The following is a 24,578-nucleotide window of genomic DNA, read 5'->3' as shown; positions in this document are numbered from 1 at the left end:
GTCACAAATGTTTTTTTTTGCTGTCGTGTATATGGTATCGTTTTTGGAAGATGCTGACCACGACCGACAATACTGAAGTAAATTTGGAGTCCTTAAGCATACTTGTGAATCATTCCTTCGCTTGAAGCCAACATGCGACGACTGAGACGTCGATTTAAGAAAGTTTTGTAGCGACATTTGCAAAAACACCAGCGAAGAAAGTCACGCATGTGGGCAAAAAATTGCTTATGCTTGTAGTTTTCTTGACACATTTTTCAGCGAGGGATAGCTGCTCTCGGGGAAAATTGTTTGTGGCATTTCAACTTTCTGGGTTTTAAATGGCGTGTTACGGGCATTTTGTTGCCTAGAAGACGTCTTACAGATGTAGGGTTTATTCTTGCAATTTTAGTACCCTTTCTACCATACGTTCTCGCTCATAAACAACATATATAAGCGCTGCCTTGGGAAAAGGCGATAGCAAGCTTCTAGACACTGCACTATTCGGTGAGGTAAACCAACTAATCTTGTAAAAATCAGATAACATCTTGTTGTACTTGTTGTTCAGTCGAGGTCGCAGTTAGCAGAATATTACTTACGAGCTGCTGACATTATTCGGAGGTTTTAAAACAAGTGACATCTTTTTGAATTAATCAAATACCGGTTGCGGATTTTTTGGCAGCTCCTAAATATATATATATATATATATATATATATATATATATATATATATATATATATATATATATTATCGCTTAATAAGGCTTAAGTGTTGAAGTACAAACCCGATGGGCTTACTTGGCAGCCAAATAATTTTGGAATGCTACAGTGCAAGAGGTGGTCTTTAAAACTGCAAAAAATTCATTCAGTGATAACAAAATGGTTTGCAGCAAAGAAACGTAACAAAGCTTCACCCGACAATGCATCGTATTTTTGAGACTTTCTTGCGTTTTATTTATAGTAGGCAAAATTTATCATAAAATGTATCAGAACGGCTTTTAAACAGCACTGAAGGGGCACGATACGCTACCGGAACGTGTAGGAGTTTTACTTCCAGGTATCCCTGTCGTGTATAAAAAATTAGTTTCATATCAGAATAAAAAATCTGCATAAATACCATTTACCCTATAAAGAAACTTCTGTCTCTTTTTTGCTAGTTGCAAGTATTTATGCGACGGCGACCTCATTTTTTCGTATTATTTAGTTATGCACCAAGAACTGACCAGCTTTCGTGAAGGTTACAGTACGCGTGCACAATATTGCCGGTTCCAGACTGCAAAGAAATTACACGGCATGGAAGTTGTTAGGTAATTCTGAAGAGGAAGCTTGTTTGACATAAACAAATGATATCTGTGAATATTTACCTCATGTCTAACATAACATTTGAAGCCTCTCGCTTATTCAAGCAACGGCATACTTCAATCATGCTTGATCAGTTTTCTGAAAGGTTTCTAACGGGTTCCCGATGAGTTCGTTTCTGAAAATTTTTGCTTTATGTATCCTTTTTTGCATATGAGAGGCTTTCGTAGCCCACAGGCAAATGTAAATGTTTTACTGTGAGTGCTATGAATGCCGGAGACGGTCGTTTGTTGCGTGTAGGCTTTCAGCCTGAGCTCCAGAACCACAGATCAGCTGGACGAATTATTGGTATAAACAGGGCACATTGGATGACTTATAATAGTATAAAACTCCTATTTCTTGAGGAGCTTTTATGACATGTTTGAGGTGCGTATTCTGGAATCGCCGGACATTGGGTGGTAAAATGTGGGGCAGGCACAGGGGTACTTTTTGAAGGCGGCGCAAACCGCATCTTCGCACGTTAGCTGTAGCACATGTAAACATTTAGGCTTCCCGAGATCACATTTGCGACTAACATTTTCTCGGAAGTTAACATAACTGCATGAACAGAAATTCGTCCGTGCAGAGGAATGTTTACTGAAGACGATATTAAGTAGCACGTTCGTGGCTCATGTGTTCTGACACAAAACGACTGTACAGTCACACGGTTTTAAACTGCCGGGCGGAAACAGTTCAAAAGTTTGGGGATCAAAATAACAACGCATTAGACATTGCAAGGGCGTTGAAGATAAACAGTTTTACTTTACATTTCGCATTTCTTAAGTAACACAAAAAAAGATTTCTACGAAAGAATGTAAACGCCCACAACAGTCTCACGCCGGCCTACCAAGGAGAAAGAATCATATTTATTTGCCTAAAGTAAAACGCCGGAGAAACATTAGGGGACAACAACGACAAAAATATGGACGCTGTAAATTGAACGGGTACAACCTCGCAAAGTCAGTTTTTGCAGTGCGGCACACTTAAGGCCAAGAAAAAACCCGTGTCACACTTCAAGACAACATACATCGCAAAGATCGCCAGAGTGGCTGCATTTTGTGCGCGATAAAATCTCAACTTACAGCCATTATAACCAAACGAGCCTATATATTGTACCTAAATTTCCAGTTCAAATATCAAAAAGAACATCACAATAAAGAGAATTAAATCGTCGACATAAGAGCAACCATATCTGCGCAGGAATATTGGATAGATAATGCACAGTTAGTAACAGGGGATCACTGGTAACATGCAAACCCAAAGTTGTATAGGAATTCCAATTCATACTCTGAACGCAATTTATTAAGTGGATAGATATTCCAGTTCCTACACAGAAGCGCACACCTTTTTTGAGAAACAATACGTAAAGCCACAGCTTTGCAAGAAAATTAGAAAAGTGTGAACGATTTCTGGAATCTACTCAATAGCTTCTCTCACTATATTCATATTTCAACAAAGTTACGGCGTTTTCGCAGGGTTTAATTCAAACAGAGATACAAATGCTTAAAATCACAAGTTCATCCGAAACAGTGTTAAAACAGTGTTTTCCCCACCAATCGCCCAACTGGAACAGCAAACAGTAAGCAAGGAGTAATAAATTCAGGTTACAAGTAAAGTACCCTAATCATTACTCCGTCATGTTTCGATTCCAAATTAATTTAGTTCGTGTTCATTGAGCCCGAATCTTTGGAGGAGACGGCCAGCAAATGCAACAAGATAGCCTGCGCACTTCAGACTGATTAGATGCGTTGGGGAGGGAGGAGTCCTGCTCCAGATTTTCCCTTTTTTTCAGTTCGGCTATGTGGTCTAGGCAACTTCCACCTACGATGTATGCAGTGAAATTTTGTTGATACGCTTTTTGGCGTGAACCGGAAAACAAAACATATTATATGAAAGTCGAATTATCACGAAGCCAAAGATGACGTAGTTGGCTTGAAGGGAAAACACGTTTATTGGAGCGAACTTGTGCTGCCCTAACCACTCGAAAAACACAAGGCGGTGAAGCAGCTGTCAACAACGTGACGTGCGTGGACGAGTGTCGGTGAAAATAATGCCGCGGCGTCAGCTGTCCGGCTATTTAATAAATCTTTCGGTGCGAGGGCCTCTCTAACCGTCAAATTATCTGGAGTACACTGTAGATCAACGAAGAATATTCTAGACTAGTGACGTAAGGGCGAAACACTCTCACTGTCAAATGAGATAAAACGCGCGGCATAAAAAATAAAGAATGGAACAAGCTCTTTACTTGTAACAGAGGTAATTATTCTCGGGCGGCAAAAACAAAACATCAACAAACAGATCCAATTCATGGTTCGTGCCATTACTCCTACCCCACCCCCTCTAAGATGGCATTGACCCGCTGCTAAAATAAAACGACTCTCCGAACAAACAAAAATAAAAGTAAGTTATCTTGCGTAGTAAGGTTTTAGGCAAACCACGCGCACGGCTTCGGGCCACCTGCGTCGTCGTGATGTTCGGGAATCACCCAGGGGGAATGTTTATACGCTCCTAGTTTATGCTAACCTTTTATTACAATTCTGTACAAATTTTGAAAAAGCATTTGCAAAGTGGTATTTAGTTATGTCTTGTGGCATTCCCAAGTACTCTTTACGTTAGCAAACAATACTACACTACTTCCTGGGTTGGCGCTTCATTTTGTTGTATGTACTCTCTGCTGAATGCACACATTACGTTAATACCTACATATTTTTGTTAACGTTCCTAATCGGTTTTTGTTCCAGGGAAAATGTGGCTACCACCCGCTATAGCCAAGGTTATTTTCTTTACAATCGCAACAACAATGGGACTCTGGATGAAAGGATATGTTGAATTTCAACGGATATTGCACGGCGACGAAATCTTCATTCCCAAGAATAGAACGATGCCACCTGAATTTGGAAACACCACATTTGGGAGTCACCACTTTGTAAACATTTCTGTACGGCATTGTTTATCTTTCTTCTTGATTTATGGTGGTTTGACGTAATCGGGCTCGGGTAGCGTTTTTCAATTATTCGATTGGAGACGACAAGTTCTTTTCGGTATATTTCCAGAAAACAGTTCTCGTCTCAAGCTGTGACCTACTGCTTGTTGCGAATAATAATGCTAAATGTCTATGGGAAGCATTTGCAGAAATCCCCTTCCGAAATCGGTGGGGGGGATTACAAAGTAGCGTAGGGCAAGTATGAAGTCTGTAAAACAACATTGTTGTGAAATACAGAATTGTGGTATCAGGCTAGCACAAAAATACCACGCCAAATAACGTCAGACATTCAGTTTTTTATCAAAGGTTGAATTCTCCTCCCCAATTCACAAGCCACTTGATCGTCTCAGGTGCACCGACGGCCGCAGTTTCATCACCGCAGATATTTGTTGCAGGCATTTTGCCGCTTTTCAAGGACGCCTGTGCTAAATTCTTTTTGCCTTACTTGGATAAAAGTTTAGAGAATGTGCACACCCAGTTAGGGTGAGGGAAACGTAGCGCCAGCCGTTACCAGAAGAACTGTATGATATACCAAACAAACAGTTGCGATGTAGAAAACACAAACAACAATATTCTAGGCATGCAATTAAAATTCCCTTATGCGCAAGCCGGCCATTTGCCCCAAGAAAACTGCTACTTTGATTAGGAGAAACCGGAATCACCGCCAAACAACTGTTGTTGTCACTTCACGTAACACAGGGCGTCATGAAGCAATGACATTTTATAAAAATTTTGTTACAGAACAATTTATACACCCATACCTTCACACACGTTTGCAAACAGTAATTTTTATTTGGGTCCTGATGGCACACACTACAATATTATGGGCAAAACAGCAATCACCGCATACCCGTATTGCAAGTGGCAAAAAAATGTTTGAAGCGAACGTTTTGGGGACACCAAGGGCTGGGTACTTAAATGACGCTTCATTTCAGCAAAGCATGCTCCCCGGAATGTTTCTATAATGATTTTCTTTTTTAACTGGCTTTTCTCTCGCTTCTTTGCGTCATATTCTTCTAAAAACCACATGATTATGTCACTGCAAAGCTGCCCGCAAGGCAAAAGTTGGCCTTTGCTGCTGCAAAACAACAAAAATAGTGCAACCTATTTTGATGTCGATAGTAGACAGCGACGATTGCTTGAATTTGTGAAAGTCTGAAAAAAATCGTTGATGGCCTTTTTTGAAATGGCTTTCAAAATATACTATAATTCGCAGCCTAGCTACAGCTGAGTGCTTCTTTGAAACGTACCCGTCTTGACGACCTAAACCAAAATTCCCGCGCAAATTAACCAAGAACAGAAGAATAACAAAAAAAAACTTCAATTGCCTGTCTGCTTTAGTTGCCGAGGAAAAGGACCCCACACAATCGCAAGTTTCAGACATTTTTCGAACCAGGCAAATTTTATTTCAAGACATTTGTTCTGAACTCTTAACACGAATACGTTAAGCTATTTGAGAGTGCGCAAAGTTTTCACCTTATGAGAACTAGGGCGATAGCTGCAGCAGTTTTTCTTTTACGGTGGTAGAAATTTTGCATTTTGCACAAGTCGCTCAACGGGCCAGTGTCCCGATCGGACCCTATGATTTCTTTGGGGAACACAAATTTGTTTTCACAAAATAACTGCAGATTTGTTTCCCCTGTGGAGATAAAGTTATACATAAAGTTTTCGTCAAAATTAAAAATGTCCACCAGTCACACCCGTACCATTTCTCGTGAAAAGGCTCTGTGGTGAACGTTAGTGTTTAACTGTCGCGTTCACTGTGGTGAAACGTAGCATCCGTGGTTGTAAACTGCACTCCCGTTGGCTGCAGTAACGTTGAAACATAGTGATTAGGTTTTCCGACACCGGCAACTTTTGTGGATTACCTTGTGGTTTTAAGTATTGGATTATTCAAACTACAGTGCTTTAGCGTCGAATGTGGTACACATGTGCACTATATGTAGTTGTACTTCAACATTTTTTACTCGCCAATTACATTTTATAATAATTTTTTCTACAGTATATAGTCATTTATTTTAAATTGGCAAACTTAGAAAACACATCATTATATTAAAATGCATTCTGAATTTGTAGTGTTTGTCTTTAAACAAAAAATAAACCAAAAGAAATGAACCAAATAGTGTTACCGTTATTAGGCTTCTATTTGAAAAAAAACATCCGAATTTTAAATGTGCGCCTGGGATAATCAACTTGTGCTTGACATTTTAAAATTCCGGATATTGTTTTAACCAGAAGAGTATGTACTAGTGGTTAGTTATCGGGGTCAGGGACCATAATATTTTTGTAATTTTGGACAAAGCTACATGTTCACACATCTGATTGGGTGTCTGCTGTGGATATTTATTGTTTCTAAGGAAAGTGAATTATTTTTAGGTTCTGCATTAAAGCAAGCGTGCCTCTACAATACTGCATGACCAATGTATAATTTCTTGAAATCGGTTTGTTTAAAATATAGGAGAAATGGTACGACTACCTCGTATAGCATTAGACCAGTTTTATGAAAACATAAAGGTGGCAGAACGTCTGAGAAAGAGATTTCGAAACACCTTTATTGCAGCCGAATTCATAGAACTGAAAGCTACACACGTTTCGTAGTCTTCGCAGTTGAACGAAAGATAATCCTCACAGAAACTTACCCTATATTGGCGTTACTTCTGTAGTGGCGGCTTAAAACCCATCTCTCAATACGAGTTGATCAACTGTTTCGCTCGTGACAAACGGGTAGCCTTCTCTATATCTCGGATGGTAGACCGACAGCTATAATCTTGCCCTGGTGCGGATCATATCCTCGATAAGAGCAAATACTTACTTCAATAGGAAGTTTTTGAGAATGATGTATTGGTTTCCTTGGTAGCCATCGGAGTCCACTTTAGGTGTATGTGGAATTCTCTCCCGTTCCAGGTGGATTTCAATATTAAACGGCGTGAAGTTTTATGCTCAATTTGGCCATTTTTAGCAATATGTGAGATCCGCGAAATACACTTACAATTGAGAATAATCGCAAATGGGCGTTCGCACCAGCACTTGCTTTCATAAAAATTCGCGTAAACATACCCCCAATTGTGTGTGTTTACATCAACCAAATCAGAAATTACAGTTGAGTGATGTGGCATAGCGTCGTTTCAACCTTTGTAAACATTTTTCTCACTAAGCCGATGTTCTCCCGCAGGATAAGATAGCGAAACAATCGTTCTGTACACCTTATAAAAAGCGCACACAGAAAATGCACTGCACCAAAATAGTACAAACAAAACACACGCATACGCAGGCATCGGCTCCAGGTTTCGTACACTCCTGCGAATTAAAAAAATGTGGCAAATAACGATACCGAACGCAAGCAAGCTATCATATTCATAATCATCATCATCATCATCTACGCCCACTGCCGGGCAAAAGCCTCTGCCATTATGCTCCAATTACCCCGGTGCTGTGCTAACCGCGACAAATTTATCCCCGCAAACTTCTTTATCTCATCTGCCCATCGAACTTTCTGCCGCCCCCTGCAACGCTTGCCATTTCTAGGGATGCAGTTTGTTACCCTCAATGACCAGCGGTTATCTTGCTTTCGCATTACATGCCCTTGCCAACGTCCATTTTTTCTTAATTTCTACTAATATGCCCTTAACACGCGTTTGTTCCCTGACCCACTCCGCTCTGTTCTTGTCCCTTAATGTTACACCTATCATTTTCCGCTCCATTGCCCTCTGACTCGCCCTCAATTTAAGTTGAACCTTCTTAGTGAGCCTCCAAGTTTCTGCCCCGTAGGTGAGTACCCGTAAGATCGGTAAGATGCAGCTGACATACACTTTCTTCTTAAGGAAAAAGGGCAGGCTGCCATGCATTATCTGAGAATTCCTGCCGAATGCACTCCACCCCATTCTTATCCTTCGAATTATCTCTGCCTCCTGGTTGGAATTCGCATTCACAACTTGGCCTAAGTAGATATATTCGCTTAGTACTTCCACGGCCTCGCCACCTATCTCAAACCGCTGTGCTGTCCCGAGGTGATTGATTATTACTTTAGTTTTCTGCATAATAATTTTCAGGCCCATGGCTGTACTCTGTTTGTCCAGTGCGGTAAACATGCCTTGCAATTCCCCCCTTCCCCGAATTACTTAATTAACAAGGCAATGTCATCAGCACATCGTAGGTTTACTTTCATATAATATATTTTGTTTTCCGGTTCCCGCCAAAAAGCGTATCAACGACATTTCACTGCATACATCGTAGTAGGAAGTTGCCTAGACCACATAGCCGAACTGAACAAAACGGAAATTCTGGAATCTTTACTCCCACCTGTTCACAATCCAATCTTCTGAATACTTCTTGTCAACATGCTGTCAATATCATTAGGGAGATTGGGACTTTTTGACTGTGTCCCTTCCTTATAGGTATTTTACTGCGCTCCCTATGGAGGATGATGGTAGCTGTAGACCCATTGTAGATATTCTCTAGTATTCTTACAAAATGCTCATCTACACTCTGGTTTCGTAGTGCCCGAATGACTGCTAAGGTGTCGACCGAGTCAAATGCTCTGTCAGAATCTTTGAAGGCTACATATAGGGGTTCAGTATACTCAGCGCACTTCTCTATCACCTGATTGATCGGGTGAATATGGTCCGTTGTTGAATAGCCTTTACGGAACCCTGCTTGTTCTTTAGGTTGACTGAAATCTAAGGTTGCAGAATACGGATAGAGAGGACACTTTTCCTTAGGGTTGCTAAACGGAATCATTAAGGATGTACATACGCAGCTTACTGTTGGAAATGCTGACGGAGTAATTGTAAATCGTACAAATGGATAAGCAGAAAATGCAACTGCCCGTGCTTCGTTTTTTTATTATTTTACACGTTTCGGTGGGCATTCATGATTAGAACAGGAAACCGTACTTTATGCCCCCCCCCCCCCTCCGGACGCGTGGTTGAGAACTATTTCTCGATAATTACAGCGTTTCCTGAAAATAAAAAAAAATACTTTCTTGACGCCGCGGAATAATATTTATTGGAGCTGAATGAACAACAACTCATAAAAACTGGTAATTCACATCTTGGGTTTAGTTCATTGCAACTCTAGAAAATACATGTCCGCTAGGCGTCGTTATTGCAGACGTTTTTTACGAAAATGATTTATTTATCTTCAATGGCTGCTCAGCAAAAAGGTGCAAATCTTTGTCAAGATAAATTCATCGCCATCAGATTATTTTGGGTGTGTAGAAACAACGTGACCAAAAACGAAGGCAATTTTTAACGAAATACGTGTTTTACACAAATATATATATTTTTTTCAGAAAGCGAAAATGTGTTTCGGAGGGTTTTATAATTTCTTCTTTGGTATTCTAATACTATATGATTGGAAATGCGTCATCCTGGTAAATCTAAGCACGAAATGCGTGAAGTGACTCGGGTTTGGTTTATAATGACTTTCGTAAGCACACGCCTCGTTTATGGGGAGCTAGAAGTCAGCACCGTATAAAAAAAACTGGCAGTTTGCATTGGTGCGTAAGACCAGGACCTATGAAAAGGTATGCGTACTGTAATTTCGAAATGGGTATATAATTTAAATACACCGAAGTGAATTTAGGGTTCGCTAATACCCCACTTTTTGTCCACGCCAGCATGACAACATCACGTACTGGTTCGTCGCCGTTTGTCCTCTAATAAGCCCCATTCATACTATAACTTCGCAAACTTGTGGAAAACCATGAAAACAGCGCCCAGCTCAATAGTGCCGCCAGGTTATGCCCCTGGTGACTATGTGAGGGGCCCTAGTTAGACTAAACCAGTAGCTAAAACACCTAATCTCCTTATATTAGTTTTCTAGGAATTTTAAGGTCACATAAATTACTGCTTTCTACTACCCAGCTGTACCTTGTATTTTCCTTTATAGAACTATGTCGTACTTACGTTTCAGCTGTTTGAAATTATAATTATTCAGTAGAGATTTGTTTTATTGCAGAAAACTCGCGTTGCACGAAAAACTGTTTCGACTTCCACCAGAGCCTTAACGTAAGGAACCCACCATAATCTCTATAAGTAACTGTTGTTTAGAAATTTTTCTGTTTGAATGAATATGCTTCACCAGTACGTCAAGAGCGTTCAGCAACCAATCCAGATCTTGGGCATCGGTAAAGATGATGTGGGAGGAGCACTATTTGTAATTACCCTAATATCTTTTCTCTTTACAGAATATTACCTTTCATTATGTCAAAACAGGCTGTGATAAAAATGACACCCGTCCAATGATTGTTTTACTGCATGGATTTCTTGATTTCTGGTATATATGGAATAAGCAAATACCAGAACTAAGCAGCAATTTCTGGTAATATTTTACTGTAAATAGACCCGCATTTTATCACGCAGTTACTGGTTTAGTATCTTGAACGATAGCTGGGGCGTACACACACGAGGAAAATAAGTATTAATATTCGGTGTTTCATGCATGCAGTAATTTAAAATTGAAATGTTCGAAAACATATTCCCAGTGTTCTCTTTTATATACCTAACTTGCATTTTTTGTTGCTCGGTGTTAACACCAGTTCATGTTGACTAAATTCGCAATTGTAATTCCAGTGTTTATGCAATGCCGGGAACAAAAAATTCTGTTGTTCACAGGATGTGACACAGTTTGTTGTTTCTGTTGCGCACTCGTTTACATGCTTTTGTTTTTGTTTTGCGTGAAAATTGTAAACAACTGCACCATTCAATGCCTCTACAGCTCTAGGGTGGCTTGGCCCAGTTAAGCATGGTTTACCATTCGCAATATCACCCAAGCCATTTGTGTAATTGTTTCAAAAGATATAAAGAAAGAAAGATATGTGATGTAATGTAGCCCTGCTTTATGATGCGAGAGCACGGCGGTTTGGCCGCAGAATGCAAGTTTGGAGGATGGTTCTCATAAATATTTTTGTCATAAAAGCGCCGTCTTGTATTTTTCCTCTCGTGTCGGTGTCTACTCCCCTCCTATTCCGAGTGCTTATACTTTAATGTACATGTATTTACTATATCTAAATTTACTCATTTTTAAATTTCGCCTAAAAGTACTTCTGCTGTCTCTGGCCATTGCCTCGATGCAACGTGAACCTAGCCAGTATAAGCTTTAAATGCAGAGCATTTTAGGGCTAGGCTTTTCGTCCTAATGCTATGCGGTCGCTCTATCTGGCGGCCGCAGTTTCCGGCGTAAGGAACCAAACCAGAGCAGCCCTGCTGCGTCACCAACCCAAACAGAGACTTTGAAAAGACACCCGCTCTTTTTTTGACTCAGCCTTCCGTCAAAAAGTCGAGAGGAGGCTTAATCAGGATGTTTATAGAGTGGAACCCCGCTTATGCGTTCCTTCTCTTACGGTGACCCGGTTCTTACGATGGAACACCGCGGTGTCAGCATACCCCCGATAGAAACAATGCATTAAAAACCCCTAGAATACTACGCTCGGGTGCACGTGGTCCGCTTCATACGACGCATCCTGGCGGGGATAAACCGGTGTTTTTCTCATTTTTTAAAGCGCTTCGCCGCGTCGTCCCAATCTTGTTTTATTCTTAACATTCATTTGACGCTGCCTTATGTGCGAAGCCCCGCAGACCAGCCGACGCAAGCAAGCTGGCGGGTACTGGTCGGCCGCAGTCAACCAAAGCGCCAACCACCAGAAGTCAAAGTCCAGACAAGTGGCCCGGAAGACCGCCGATTTCAAGCTATCATCGATCCGACGAACGTAAAAACCCATACGACGCAACCCAACAGCCGCTTTCTTGGCCTGGTTGATTCAAGTTATTCTCTTTCGCGGCGTGCTCTGGCCCCCTCTCTCTGCTCCGCTTATCAGTCTCTTCTAAAGCCACGTTGTCGCTCCGCTCCTGTTTCGTACTCCGCCGTCTCCTACTATTGTTCGTTTCGCTTGGTGTTGGCAGTTCCAACTCTCGCCTTTTCCCCTCTCAATTTGGTCTACCACGCTGGCATTATTTAGCGCGCGCGAGGCGCGGGGCTGGCGGGGAATAAATAGCGTCAGGCGCATGGAGGAAAGAAAAGAGGGTATTCTTTTCGCCATGGTCGGACGGCACGGGGTTCGCGTAGCGCGGGGTGCATGGCTGGCGGTCTAGCGTGGACACCGTGGAGGGGTGGAGGGGGCACCAAATAGAGGTTATATTTTTAAAAATTTAGGCACCCCAAACCACATCGTTTGGGAGTGCTCCACACACCGCCACTCACACCAAACCCCAATCCCTCCTTTCAGCAGTGGGTGGATATGCTGACAGGTTCTGACCTCTTCGACCAGCAAACGTTGGTCGAGAGAGCAAAAAAGGCTGGTAGACTCCAAGGGGTCCGGGACTTAGGACTCCTCTCAAGGGGCCGGTGCCCCTGATACCAGCTTGTTGATGTTTAATATAAGTTTATTTCTCCTCGTCCTCGATTTCAGTTAGGGGCTCCAAAATTGCGGGAGTTCTCAAGCACTTTAAATAGGTTCTAAGCCCACCTGTCACGTGAGGCCGTCTATTAAGGCGACAGTTACCCGTACCCCGATCGCACGACGCCCGGTCATACGACGCTTCGCGTGCTCCATTTGAAGGTCGTATTGTCGGTATTGTTTTGTATAAGCAAAACCGAGCGAAACTTCTGTGACCGCTGGCACTGGGCTTAAATGTCCCCGTTAGTTAGCGCAAAGAAAACTGCAGGGAAATTTGAAGCAAAATTATTGTACTTAATCGGCGGTTCCCCATTCCATTAGGTAATAATGCTCAATGGGTTGGTTTTACTGTAGTAACTGAAAAGAAGTAGCCGTGGAAGGAAAGGAAAACTACGTGTTTAAAATGGCGCAGAGATGCTTTAGCACATACACAAAAAAGCTAGCAGCAAAGCAACAGAAACCTCGCTCGGGTTGTTCCAGGCTGGGATCGCGCGGTCACAGCGAGGTGGAAAACTTAAATTGCATTCTACAAAAATCATCAAGAGAGGAGTTAGTCAGTGACGCAAATAGCGTGAGGGGTGGTAGGAATGACCGGCTAATGGCGCCAGATCCCTCTTGCGAATCTCTGCTCTGCATTTCCGGCTGTTTCACTTTGAGTTAAACTGCTTAATTTTTTTTATTTGGAAGCGTTGCGATGTAGTGGGCTTTTCGGCGAGAACAACTGAGTAAGGTCCACAGAAGTCTGAAACTCTATTCAAGCAAAGGCAGTATTTATGTAACGACGCACAGTTTCATGCAAATAAAGAAACGTTTCGCATCACTTTACGATTGCTTACGATAACACGTGGGGAGACTTTATAGGAGCATTGAGTTTATAGTCCCAGTTCCGAAATGCCGTTTTTCCGGAAGAGAAAGCTTTTTTTTTCACCCGATTTGCATTTTTCAGGGTGTCTTCAAACCTCACGAACACAATCCCCCTCCACAAAAAATACGTTACATATAACATTAACCAACGAATGGCATCCCTAATACTATGTAGGGTATACACATTGCCTCAAAAAATTGCCATTATTGGCAGAAAATTTTTTTCAAAAGAATCCATGCGGGCTTACTTGTGGAGGTGACCTACACAGGGCTCTATAAAGAACATGGTGATATTGCAGAAGGCCCGAGTACTGCCTGCTCCCGAGTTTTGAGCTGTGTGAGTTATATAAGTACTGATAGTGTAATATCCCGCACACCTCGAGTGAAACCGGAGCAATTTCGCGCAGCACGCCGGGCATATTCTTTGGGCCATATTTGGCCGCTTACGTTGTGATATCGTCCGCATGCAGCACCCTCACCAAATGATACGCGGTAGTCCGGTATGTAAAGAAGGCACAGTACGATTTATCACGTGCCGTCCAAGCAAGAGAGCGAACTCCAAGCGCGTTACTCTTAGCGTCTTCTTCCTCTTCCCTCTTTGACGATGTTCTAGACTTGATAATGATGTCTCGTAACAATATTATGAAATTCACCTCCAAAACACATTCTCTAGAATAAACTGATAACATCACTACTCCCCCCGACCCCCCGCTCTCAAGCCCCGGTGTTGGCCACAGCCGGCGCGGGGCGGTGCGTGTTTCGCGATGTTCTGAGCTCCCACTGAATTAAAGCTTGCAAAGTCGCTTGAAGGTAGACAAAATGCAGCTCTGCGCAAGTAGAAAAGGGTCTACTGTTAGAAAAGTTAAAAAAAGGTTTACCTGTTAGAAAAGTGTTTACAACCCAGTTAGAAAAGGTTTACTGTAGCACACGGAAGGCGCTTTGCTCCCGGCCATCAAATATGGATTTCGTTTACGCCTTCGTTGAGTGTGCACGGCGGCCGCATACCAGAAATTGTCCCAATCGGCGTGTCAATATAGTGTTTCAGCATTGCCGTGTGTGTTTTAGACGTCGAAGTTGTGTCATTTATCCTCTACTCTGTTTTTACTGTGTTTGAAAAAGGGCCTCGTAGCTTGCTGTTGTGGCCGGCCGCTCGTCTCGGCTTGGGCAAGAGTCAGCCGCAGCTCGGACCGAACCCCTCCCACCCCCTCCGACTGTGGCACCATTGGCGGGCGGTGCACTGGGCACTTCATTTTTGTGTGTTGCTAAGTTTTCGTCCCGGTTAGCTAGCATCGAATAAAGATTTCCTGGCTACGATGCTACGCAATCGAAAAAATCGAGGCCATGGGTGGGAGGCGCTTTATTCGCTGGACCGCGCCCACGAATTGGCTGGGTATCTTTGATTAACATAAGAACTCGGAGAAACTCGGGAATGATTCTGCACTGCAGAGTTGTACTTGTGACGATCATGGCAGCTGCTCGTTCGGCGTGGTTAATTTTTCCTGGTCACCGTAGCAGGCATATTGCAACCCCAACAGCCATTTTAAACGGATGAGAAGTTTGACCTTGTCTTTATATCTACAAAAGTACTGTGCATTGGCTGCGCGGTTACCTGGCGACCGACCCCCGTATGCGACGACTTCAAGGAGGCATTCGCTCGATGAGTGTTGGTTGGTTGGTTGAACTTTATTTGAGCCCATAAAGGGGTCACCATCAAGGCAACCGATGGGGCGGTCCCCTATTCTCGGGGCCCGTATGCTCACAGCACCTCCACGCCTCGAGCCACGAGGGCTATGTGGGTCGGCACGGTAGGGCTGGACCGCAAGATCTCCCATCGCTCTTTGGGTGAAGGGTTGGGTGAGGTGAGGGAGGTGGGTGGTGATGGGCGTTCTTGCTTTCCGTCACCACAACCTCGACGCCGGGTTGAACGAGCGCCAAGGCTATGGCCACTTCTTCCGCAGTCGTGGAGTCCCTGGTCCTCGTCGAAGCCGAGACGACCAGTCGGTCTCTCGTTGTCACAACCGCTGCCGCCCGGTCGCTGCCCTTCTGGAGGGAAGCGTCTGCGTAGAGGACGCGGGAGTTTCCCCCCAATCTTCGCGCTAGAGGTGTTGTGCTGGCTTTTCGTCTGTCATCGTCTACTCCCGGTGTCATGTTTCTTGGGAGAGGCTTCGATGTGAGCGCTTCCCGCCATTTTTCTGGTAGTTTACTTGTCGTTAGTGTGGGTTCGACTGTCCATCCCAACTTCTGGAGTACCTGTCTTCCGTGCTCGGTCTGACCAAGCAGTACTCTCTGACTAGAAAGGTGGGCCTCCACAAGTTCGTCGACGGTGTTGTGGACCCCCATCTGATACAAGCGCTTTGTTGATGAGTATATGGGGAGTCCCAGAGCTTGTTTCATTGCCGTCCGTATTAGTACGTTTAGTGCCTCTCTCTGTGTCCTCGTCATCTGCAGGTACGGTGCTGAATACGTAATCCGCGAGATGACGAAGGCCCGTACTAGACGGATGGCGTCGTCTTCCTTGAAGCCACGGTTGCGGTTTGCTACTCGCCGGAGCATACCCAGCTCTTGCTCGGTCGTTGTTCGGACCTTAGCGATTGCTGCGTCTGCTTTCCCATCGTTCCGTAGCATCAATCCCAGTATACGACACTGTTGAGTTGGCCTGACTTCAACTCCATCGATTTGGACAGTGATACTGCATCTTGTTTTGTTGTTGACACCTGGTTGGACGAGCAAGAGCTCGGACGTCTGCGCTGCGCAGCTCAGGCCACACAATTTGGCATATTCGTGTACCGTCATGGCTGTTTGTTGTAGTGTTTCCTCCATCCACCCTTCAGATCCGGCTCTTGCCGTCCATACCGTAATGTCATCTGCGTAGAAGGCGTGGTTTATTCCTTCGATTTGCTCTAATAGCCCTGGCAGGGGTAAGCGGGCCAGGTTGAAAAGCAAGGGTGAAATCACAGACCCTTGAGGAGGGCCTCTTTCCCCGAGTGTTATGGGGTCTGATTTCGTCCCGCCGATGGCAATTGTCGCAGTCCTGTCAGTGAGGAAGTCTTGAATGTACTTGAATGCTCTGCGCCCGCACCCCGTCTTGTTGAGGTTTCGCAACACGCTGGCGTGCGTCACATTGTCGAACGCTCCTTTGAGGTCTAAGGCTAGGATGGCTCTTGGTCCGTTCTTCGTGGCTTGCTTGACTACCAACTCGTGGAGCTGCACCATGACGTCCTGCGTTCCAAGGTGTTTTCGGAAGCCGAACATTGTAGCTGGAATTTTTCTTGTATCTTCCAGGTATCCCTGTAACCGCCGTAGCACCATTCGCTCCATAACCTTTCCGACGCAGGAGGTCAGCGATATCGGGCGCAGGTTGTCTACTGACGGGGGCTTTCCTGGCTTCGGTATGAATCTTATTTCCGCCTCTTTCCATTTGTTTGGTAGCTTTGAGGTCTCCCAGGCATTGTTGATATACCCAAGGAGTTCGCTCGCTGTCTTGCCGCACATGTTGGAAAGATGCTTGTATGTTATGGTGTCCGTCCCTGGTGCGCTCTTCTTGGTGCTTTCATCTATTGCCAACCAGAGCTCCGCCATGGTGAAGGGTCTGTCTAGCTGGCCGTTTTCCGGTTCCTCATACTCTTCGGGTATTGGGTGAACTCCTTTTTCAATCTGCAGGTATCTCTTCTTGAGTGCCCTGAAGAGTTTGCTTTCGTTACCGTAGTACGTGTTGAGTACCTTGGTAGGGTTTCGGTTGGTTGCCGTCTTGCTCTGTGCCGGGTCTATAAGGGGGCGTAGTTGCTTCCACGTCTTTCCCGCCGATAGCTGTCCCTGTAGACCTTCGCACATCTTGTGCCAGCTCTCTCTACAGAGCTTCGCTGCGTATTCTGCAATCTGCTTGTTCACGAGAGCAATGCGTCGTGCTAGCTTCCTGTTTTTTTGCTGGCGTTTCCATCTGCGAGTCAGCGAATGTCTAGCTGCCCACATGTTGGATAGCCTGGCGTCGACGAACGGTGTGTCCGTCGTTGTCGTGATCTTTTGGGTGAACTGGCCGAGAGTTTCTTGCTGTTTCTTTGCCCACTCCTCGTACTGTTGTAAGCTATGCTCGACATCTGCTCCTGTCTCCTCGGCCGCGTCACGGCCATCTCGAGTGTACTTCCGCATCTTGTCCCAGTCTGTAATCCTTGCCTTGCCAAGCTCGGCCCGGTATTGGGGACCGTGGACTTCGATGCTTATGATTTTGTGGTCGGATCCCAGATCAACGTCGTCGCACCTCCACTCCGCTTCGAGTGTCCCTGCCATCCATGTTAGATCCGGTGTGGTGTCGTTAGTAACACTGTTTCCGTTTCTGGTGGGGACGCCCGGTTCGTTAAGGAGTGTGAGGTCGTGCTTCTCCATCGCTTGTATGAGTTCTTTGCCTCTCTTGGACGCCATCTTGTAGCCCCACATCGGGTGTGGTGCGTTGAAGTCACCTAATACAAGGAGCGATCTGTCTTTCGCGAGCTGTTTTGCTTCCCTCACTATCACGTTAAAATTGCAATAGTGCTTTGCTCCGGGTCTACAGTACACATTCAATATGAACATGTTCCTTGCGCTTCCGATGTCGCGTGCGTGTATCTCTATAAGCGTATGTTCGCATCCGTGTTGCGCCGTGATGTGCTGGGTTGCCGTCACGGTGTTGCGTACGAGGATTGGTGTGCTTATTTCCGATGGGTCTGTGTATGTTATGTATCATGGTAGGCGCGGCTTCCCTCTCGTCTCTTGCAATGCTATGACGACCGGTTGCCGTTGTCGATCTTGTCCTCCCATGTGCAAGATTAGTTCCTTATCCTTATCCCTTATACTTCTGCAGTTCCATTGGTAGATGATGGATACTTCCCTGCTACCCAGCTGCTTCGGCGCCCGCCTATTGTTGGGGTTAGGCGTCATTCTTTGTGTTATCGCCTAAGCGACCTCGCCTCTTCGCGATGGTCTCCTTGAGTCTTTCTGCCCTTTCCTTCTTGAGGGATGCGTATCGGTTGCGGACCTTCATGGCGTTCACTCTGGCTGCTAGGCGATCGTGTTTCGCCTCAAGTGTGGTCATGTGGTCTTCTAGTCTCCCTAGCGCTGCCAGAATGTCCGTCTCTCCAGGTGACATTTGGATCTGTTCTTCTGCCCTCAGCGTCGTGTTTGTCTGCTTGTTGGTACCCTGCGGGACTTCCTCGGCGTCCATCTCCTCTTGTTTCTGCGGTCCTACGTTCTGTGTAGCCGCTGTTGGCTTGGGAACAGCGGGGGGAGGCGACTTTTTCCTCGGCATTTTGCGTGGCCCTTCTCATTTGTCACTCGCTATAGTCTCCTCAGGTTTGTTTGATTCTTTCTGGTGCGATTTATTCTCAATTTTCTCTAGCCTACTCATAAGCTCTCAAATTAGCACGTTCTGTCTTTCGATAACGTTCCTTAACTCTAAGATTGTTGCACTTTCGCTCTGTGTAGCTTGAAAAGGGGTAGGGGATGTGCATGGGGGGGGGGGGGATTCAGGGGGAGAGGGGAATTCAGGGGTTCGAGCTTTGGGAGACCCATTGGGCCAGCCCACCTTTTTGTCGGCGTTCCCTCGCTGGTCTCCGGGTCCGCCCCTCGATCTCGAACGTTCCCGCTCCGCCACGTTCTCCGCACCGCCTCGGCGCCTTGAACCGCTCCCCGCAGTCAACGCTGCTCGTCCAGCTGCTTCCCAGCGCCGGTTCCCTGCCGTCGCCGCCGGCCTTGACCAGGAGCGCCCTTGACGACCGCCTGCGCCGCTATGCCCCCTGGATTGCGGTCCTCGGCTGACGCTTCGCTCTCGTGGCAGCGGTGGGAACTCCTCCTCTTCGTCTTGCGGTTGGTGCTGTTGTCTCTGCTTTCTATCCCACTGGCGCCTCTTAACGACGTATGGGACCTTGAACTTGTTACCGCACTCTCGGTTTCCGGTGGCGTGCTCTCCGCCGCACAACTTACACTTCGTTTTGCAGCGTTCTTGGTGATCTTCGCCGGGATTCCGCTCCCCGCAGGCGACAAAGACCCTCCTATCCGGGTAGGGGCAGACGTCTGTCCTGTGACCGACCTTCCCGCACTGCTTGCACACATCGAAGTGTTTGCGGTACAGGACGCATCGCATCAGCATTGGCCCGTACTTGATGTAGTTTGGCACTTTGGCACCGTCGAATAGCACGATGACCGCTGTTGACGTGCCAATGCGGTGCGCCTGTAGCGCAGTGGGGTTGGTCGGATTCACAATGTTCTCGTTGATGCCCTCGGAGGTGTCTGTGACGTCCACCCCCTTAATTACACCTTTCACTGTTCCTTCAGTAGTAGCCCGGTATGTCCACACTTTATACCCCCGACGACCAGGTTCTTCATTCTGTTGTATGGCCCCGCTCGTCGCTCGTCCGGGGTACTCACGACGATTATGTTCTGAGTCGCGTTAGAACAGATCGTATCTGCTCGCGCTTCTTCCTTGGTTACTCCCGCTTCCGTTATTACGGCCATCATGATGGTCGTGGCTCCCGTGCGAGCGATGTCAAGGCCGCCACGTGGCCGTACAATAATCTTCGCTTCTTCCCTGGGCATTGCTGGCATGCGTGCTGCCCGCGTTATTGCCGCTGTCACTCGCTTCGCATAGCTTGCTCTTTCTCGGGGTCGGGATTGATGTTCTGTCGAAACGGACTCGCCGGCTTTCGGATCGGTGCCGACACGCTTGGCGCGCCTGCCGGGGGCCGTCCACCCCGCCGTGTCGCCGGGCACGAAGTCTTCGCCGGGTACTCCAACGCTTGTCCTCCCTTCATGGCTGCCGAGTTGCAGTCCCATTGTTGTTGTGCCAGTACTCACGTCCATTTCCGTTGTTAGCTCCATAGCGCGCCGGCGGAGGCTGCCCGCTGGGGCAGGGGCCGCCCGAGGCGGTCAGACCTAGCTAAGCCTAAGCGTGGCGTTCGGTGCAAAGAAAGTCCAATAATTCCCAAAATCCGGCTTCCTCCGCGTTGAATCCGGTGTCAATTCGCAGCGGATGATGTTCTGCGACTCGTCGAATACCTTAAAACAGCACAATTCAAGATTTCACTGTGGAAAGAAGCATTTCCTCGGGAGCCGACGTGGAACGCGACCGCTCGCCTCGGCGACCGCCTCGATGAGTGTCGAGGAGCAGGTTTTGTGGACGTTGGAGTTTGTTTGTGACGAGCAGCTTGCCCGGAAGCGTTCTTAGCGACCGAACCGCCAACCGCGTCCAGTAAACAGTAAGCCGGTGTGTGCGAGACATGATCACTGGGGCCCTCTTCTCGACTGCATGAGTTCCGGAATTCCCAGGGAAACTGGGAATTCGCCAAGTCTTTTCAGATTGGCTTTCCGTTTTGGTGACGTGCTTCCGGTTGCCAAAGAGATTGTGTGTGCCTTCGTCATTTTGACGTTTTACGACGTTTACGGCCACCAGTTCTAAATATTGCTTTATTTCTTTTAACTGAAGCGCATAATTCTTGGCCGACAATGAAAAACTAGAATAAATGCACCGGACATGACAACATAGGCCTGTCTTAGCTATTCAACAAGAATACTTGTAAAACACGCCCTCTCTGTGATTGGCTGAGAAGGCGTGACGCAATTTAAACAGTTGGCGGGGACCACATGTTACACATTGGCAACGTCAGCCTGCGCAAAAGTGACGTAATGGTACGTAGCTGCTTGAAAATAGCGGCTGCTTTTGCCGCAAAATAGTGCAAAAATTATCTCCGAACTTCGGCGCCGCGAAGTGTCTGTGAATTTCAAACAGGTGCAGTTTAGTATGACACGCGGTTTAAAGCATATGTTTTTATCTAGGGAAATAGTAGTTTAAACTTGTTTCCAAGTCAGCTTTCACGGAACATACAAATGATATCCAACATTTTGCTTTTATGTTTGGCAATAAAAGAAAGAAATTATTGGTTTGGCGTAACCGCAATCTAAGACGGCAGTACAAGCCTCTTCATGACAAAGCGAACCCAATGCATGGCATTTGTCCGTACATGTCCTAGTAAGCTTCTGGGTCACATGGTTGAACTCAAGAGAAAAATAACAAATAAAAGTTACTCTTTTGTTCATTACAGTGCTCATTGAAGTTGATCTTGACGAATGAGTGAATCGGCGACATCGGTATGCTCTGCGGTTATCAGGCGTAGCGCTTCGCTGTTCTTATGTGTGATACAAACGATGGTCGCGGCCATCTTTTTATGTGATCATGCCATAAGCTTGTAACTTAGCAGGAGACGCTTTCGTGGCGGTGGTGGCGGCCGGGAAGGTGATACTGCAACAAAGCTTCCATTGAAGAAGAGAGCTCAACTATGTTACTAAAAGCGATTAAAAGAAATAGACACGGTAAAAAAAGATTGTGCGATGTTTTTTAAACAACATCCTCCTTTCGCCTGCTTTTTGATCAACGTTACCCGATCGCCTAGTGGTGTTGACGCCAATTTTGACCTGCAGAATTGTGTTTCCCTTGCCAACCTCAGCTACCGTTTAAATTTTATCTTATATTTTATATTTTAAATTTTATATCTCTCATGGGCAGTATTTCATACCTTAGTTGTGATCTTTATGAGTGAAGCGCCAAATCACCCTGCGTGTCGTCAGAGCTATACGTGCATCACGACACTGATTGCTTACTTTGTTCTTACGCAAAAAACATGGCAAAGTGCCTGGAAATTTGTGCAGTCGAGAATAGGGCCCCTCGAGACATGTTTCCCTGACCTCGCCTGTCTTTGACGTAATTCAGCGTAAATGGCTTTTGTAGGTTCTGCCGCGCGTCTACCCGCCTGCAGCGGGAGTGTGCGCTTCAGTTATCGCCTGCTCACAAAGCAATTTCGAACGAGGCGGTGTGTGACCGTGCGTTTTATTTATAGTCACGGTGGCAGAGGCATTGCGTGTTCCACATTTTCTTTTGTGATAAAACAACTGGCAAGATAGCTTATACATGTATACATATACAATCAACGGCGCCTATCTGTTATCACAGGTGATATCTACACATTTCAGCGGGTTTTCTTCAGCGTCACCATCTTATGACAAGAAGCCGAGCAAAGAAAGCGAGTAGAGCGGAGATTTGAGAATTAAAGTAACTGCGTGACGAAAGAGGTACGTAAGCGGGAGTGGGAAGAGGGCGAAAGAAGAGAGGGGAGGAAAAGAACCAGACTGAAAGAAAAAAATCCACTGTAGAAAGCTTGGTCGAACAAGTGCGGTGAAGAGCCAAAGAAAATAAGTCAAACAAATCTGAAAAGTTGTCGTTGTTGCCATTCCTTAGTTCGTGGCCCTCGGCCACTTGGGGGATTGGCCCGCATTTGGGGGCTTTAAGAAGCAAATGTGACCGGTTCGCAAAAATATCCACACTGTGAATTTAAAAAGTAAAAGTTGTAGAATAGTGGATGCCATGGAATACCTGAAGGTAAAGGCACGGGAGAAGGCCTGGTGCACACCAGACTCGAAAAAACCGTATTCTAGGGGGCTGAGGCATGTGCCAATCTGCTTGGTGACAACTTTCATTCAGGCATCATAGAGAAGAAACAGACGCAAACACGGTATGACCGGAAAGAAGCCAGTGGAAGTAATTAGTGCCAGAAGAGAAACAAATGAAAGCAAGTAAAAAGGCGCAACTACAATGTCTCCGTAAAACGTTGTTAAGAAGTATGGCCAAGCTTTGGCCTTAAAATGACGGAAGAAGACTGAAGTGCACCGAACAAATTTGTACCGAAAAGCATAAACACCAAAGAGGAAATATTTTTGATATAGCGCGGTTCCGTTTCCCGCTTTCTTTTTTGCCAGTCGGCCTCATTCACGTGATTGCATTGTGTGCCATCGATGCCATAAATGGGCAGACACTTCTTCTTAAGACGAAAGATTTCAAAACAAAATGCTAATTAGAACGCTGTAAATGAAATAAAATGAATATTGTAGTAAAATTCACTTTAATAAAATAAACGCGATAAAGCAAAGTAGGTAATTTTTCTAGCCCCCAGCAGCCACCAGTGCAACAGTGGAGCGAAAGAACGCACTGTAAAATGCACCACGCCCCAGTTGTGCCTGCTTGCAGCGCGCTTCCCTGGACTGTAACGTAACCTCAATAATCGGCTAACAGCATAATCCGCACTTTGAAAGTTCTTGAACTCCGCCTCAAAACATAATCATCATGTTACGTTGACATCGCAGGAGATCGCGTCTCCCGAGTTCCGCTCAGTCTCATTCGGTGACCTTCTATAATAATGTCACAGTTGGTATGATACTCCTTCAAATTTCTCCGACAGAATACATTGATGTGACAAACATATAACCGATTTTTATAACGTCTAGCACATAGTAGGGCATCTTACGCACTTCTCCGACGCTTAGAAATTTCTGTAATTTGCACTTGTTTCTCCTCGACCATTCACGGGTTACATTTGTAATAAAATACTTCTTGAGAAAGATCTGGGGATACAATTTCACTTTGAATATGTGGCAGAAAATTCTACAATTGAAAGCTAAGTTTAAAAAAGCGCGATGGTTTCCACAGACGCTTTTTAATGGGTTACGAAGGGAGAAACCCCATCAATAAAACTGTTTTAACTCGTGCTTTACAAAACTATATTTAGAAACCAATGATTTGAAGGTGGAATGCAGTAATGTCTTCACTCAGATATAGAGATTTATCTTAACCTTTGTGATGGATAACTGTGACTCCAGGTTTTGAGAAATAAATAGAATCTGCAATACAATTTGAGCATATATAGCCGGTGTGGAAAGTGCAGGTTATGTTTGTTTGCGGGGCAGGACCTATTTTCTGCGGAAGTACCATAATATTAATATGCTTTGACAGATGGTGAACCAGAAATTATAAACTCTACTTTTTTGTTTCTGGCAACCGGTGACCATGATCAGGCACATCCTGTTTTCTAACTGGCACAATGTTTGTACGTTCAATACCTAAACACATTCAAAGCCCCTAATGGATATCTTTTTGGTTGTGAAACTTAAAACATGTATGTCCAGTTTCAAAGATGCATGGTATATTCCAGGCACCCTGTAGACATTGTT

At 45.3% G+C, this 24,578-nt stretch overlaps 1 protein-coding gene across 1 annotated transcript in view; it reads left to right on the top strand.

Moving 5' to 3' along the window:
* Positions 1-464: 464 nt before the first annotated feature.
* Positions 465-24,578, top strand: part of LOC144163894 (AB hydrolase superfamily protein YfhM-like) — a 47,455-nt gene continuing 23,341 nt past the window's right edge. Inside the window, exons 1-3 of the mRNA XM_077694561.1 lie at positions 465-483; positions 4,056-4,252; positions 10,485-10,618. Of these exons, the coding sequence (XP_077550687.1) occupies positions 4,061-4,252; positions 10,485-10,618 (326 nt within the window). The 5' untranslated portion in view covers positions 465-483; positions 4,056-4,060. The remainder of the gene's footprint in view (positions 484-4,055; positions 4,253-10,484; positions 10,619-24,578) is intronic.

This window comes from Haemaphysalis longicornis, unplaced genomic scaffold (assembly GCF_048455015.1).
Source record: "Haemaphysalis longicornis isolate Haplotype H1 unplaced genomic scaffold, Haemaphysalis longicornis Haplotype H1 scaffold_13, whole genome shotgun sequence".
Lineage (NCBI taxonomy): Eukaryota > Metazoa > Arthropoda > Arachnida > Ixodida > Ixodidae > Haemaphysalis > Haemaphysalis longicornis.
The sequence above is the reverse complement of the archived record's forward strand: the minus strand, read 5'-3'. Positions and strand labels throughout refer to the sequence as shown.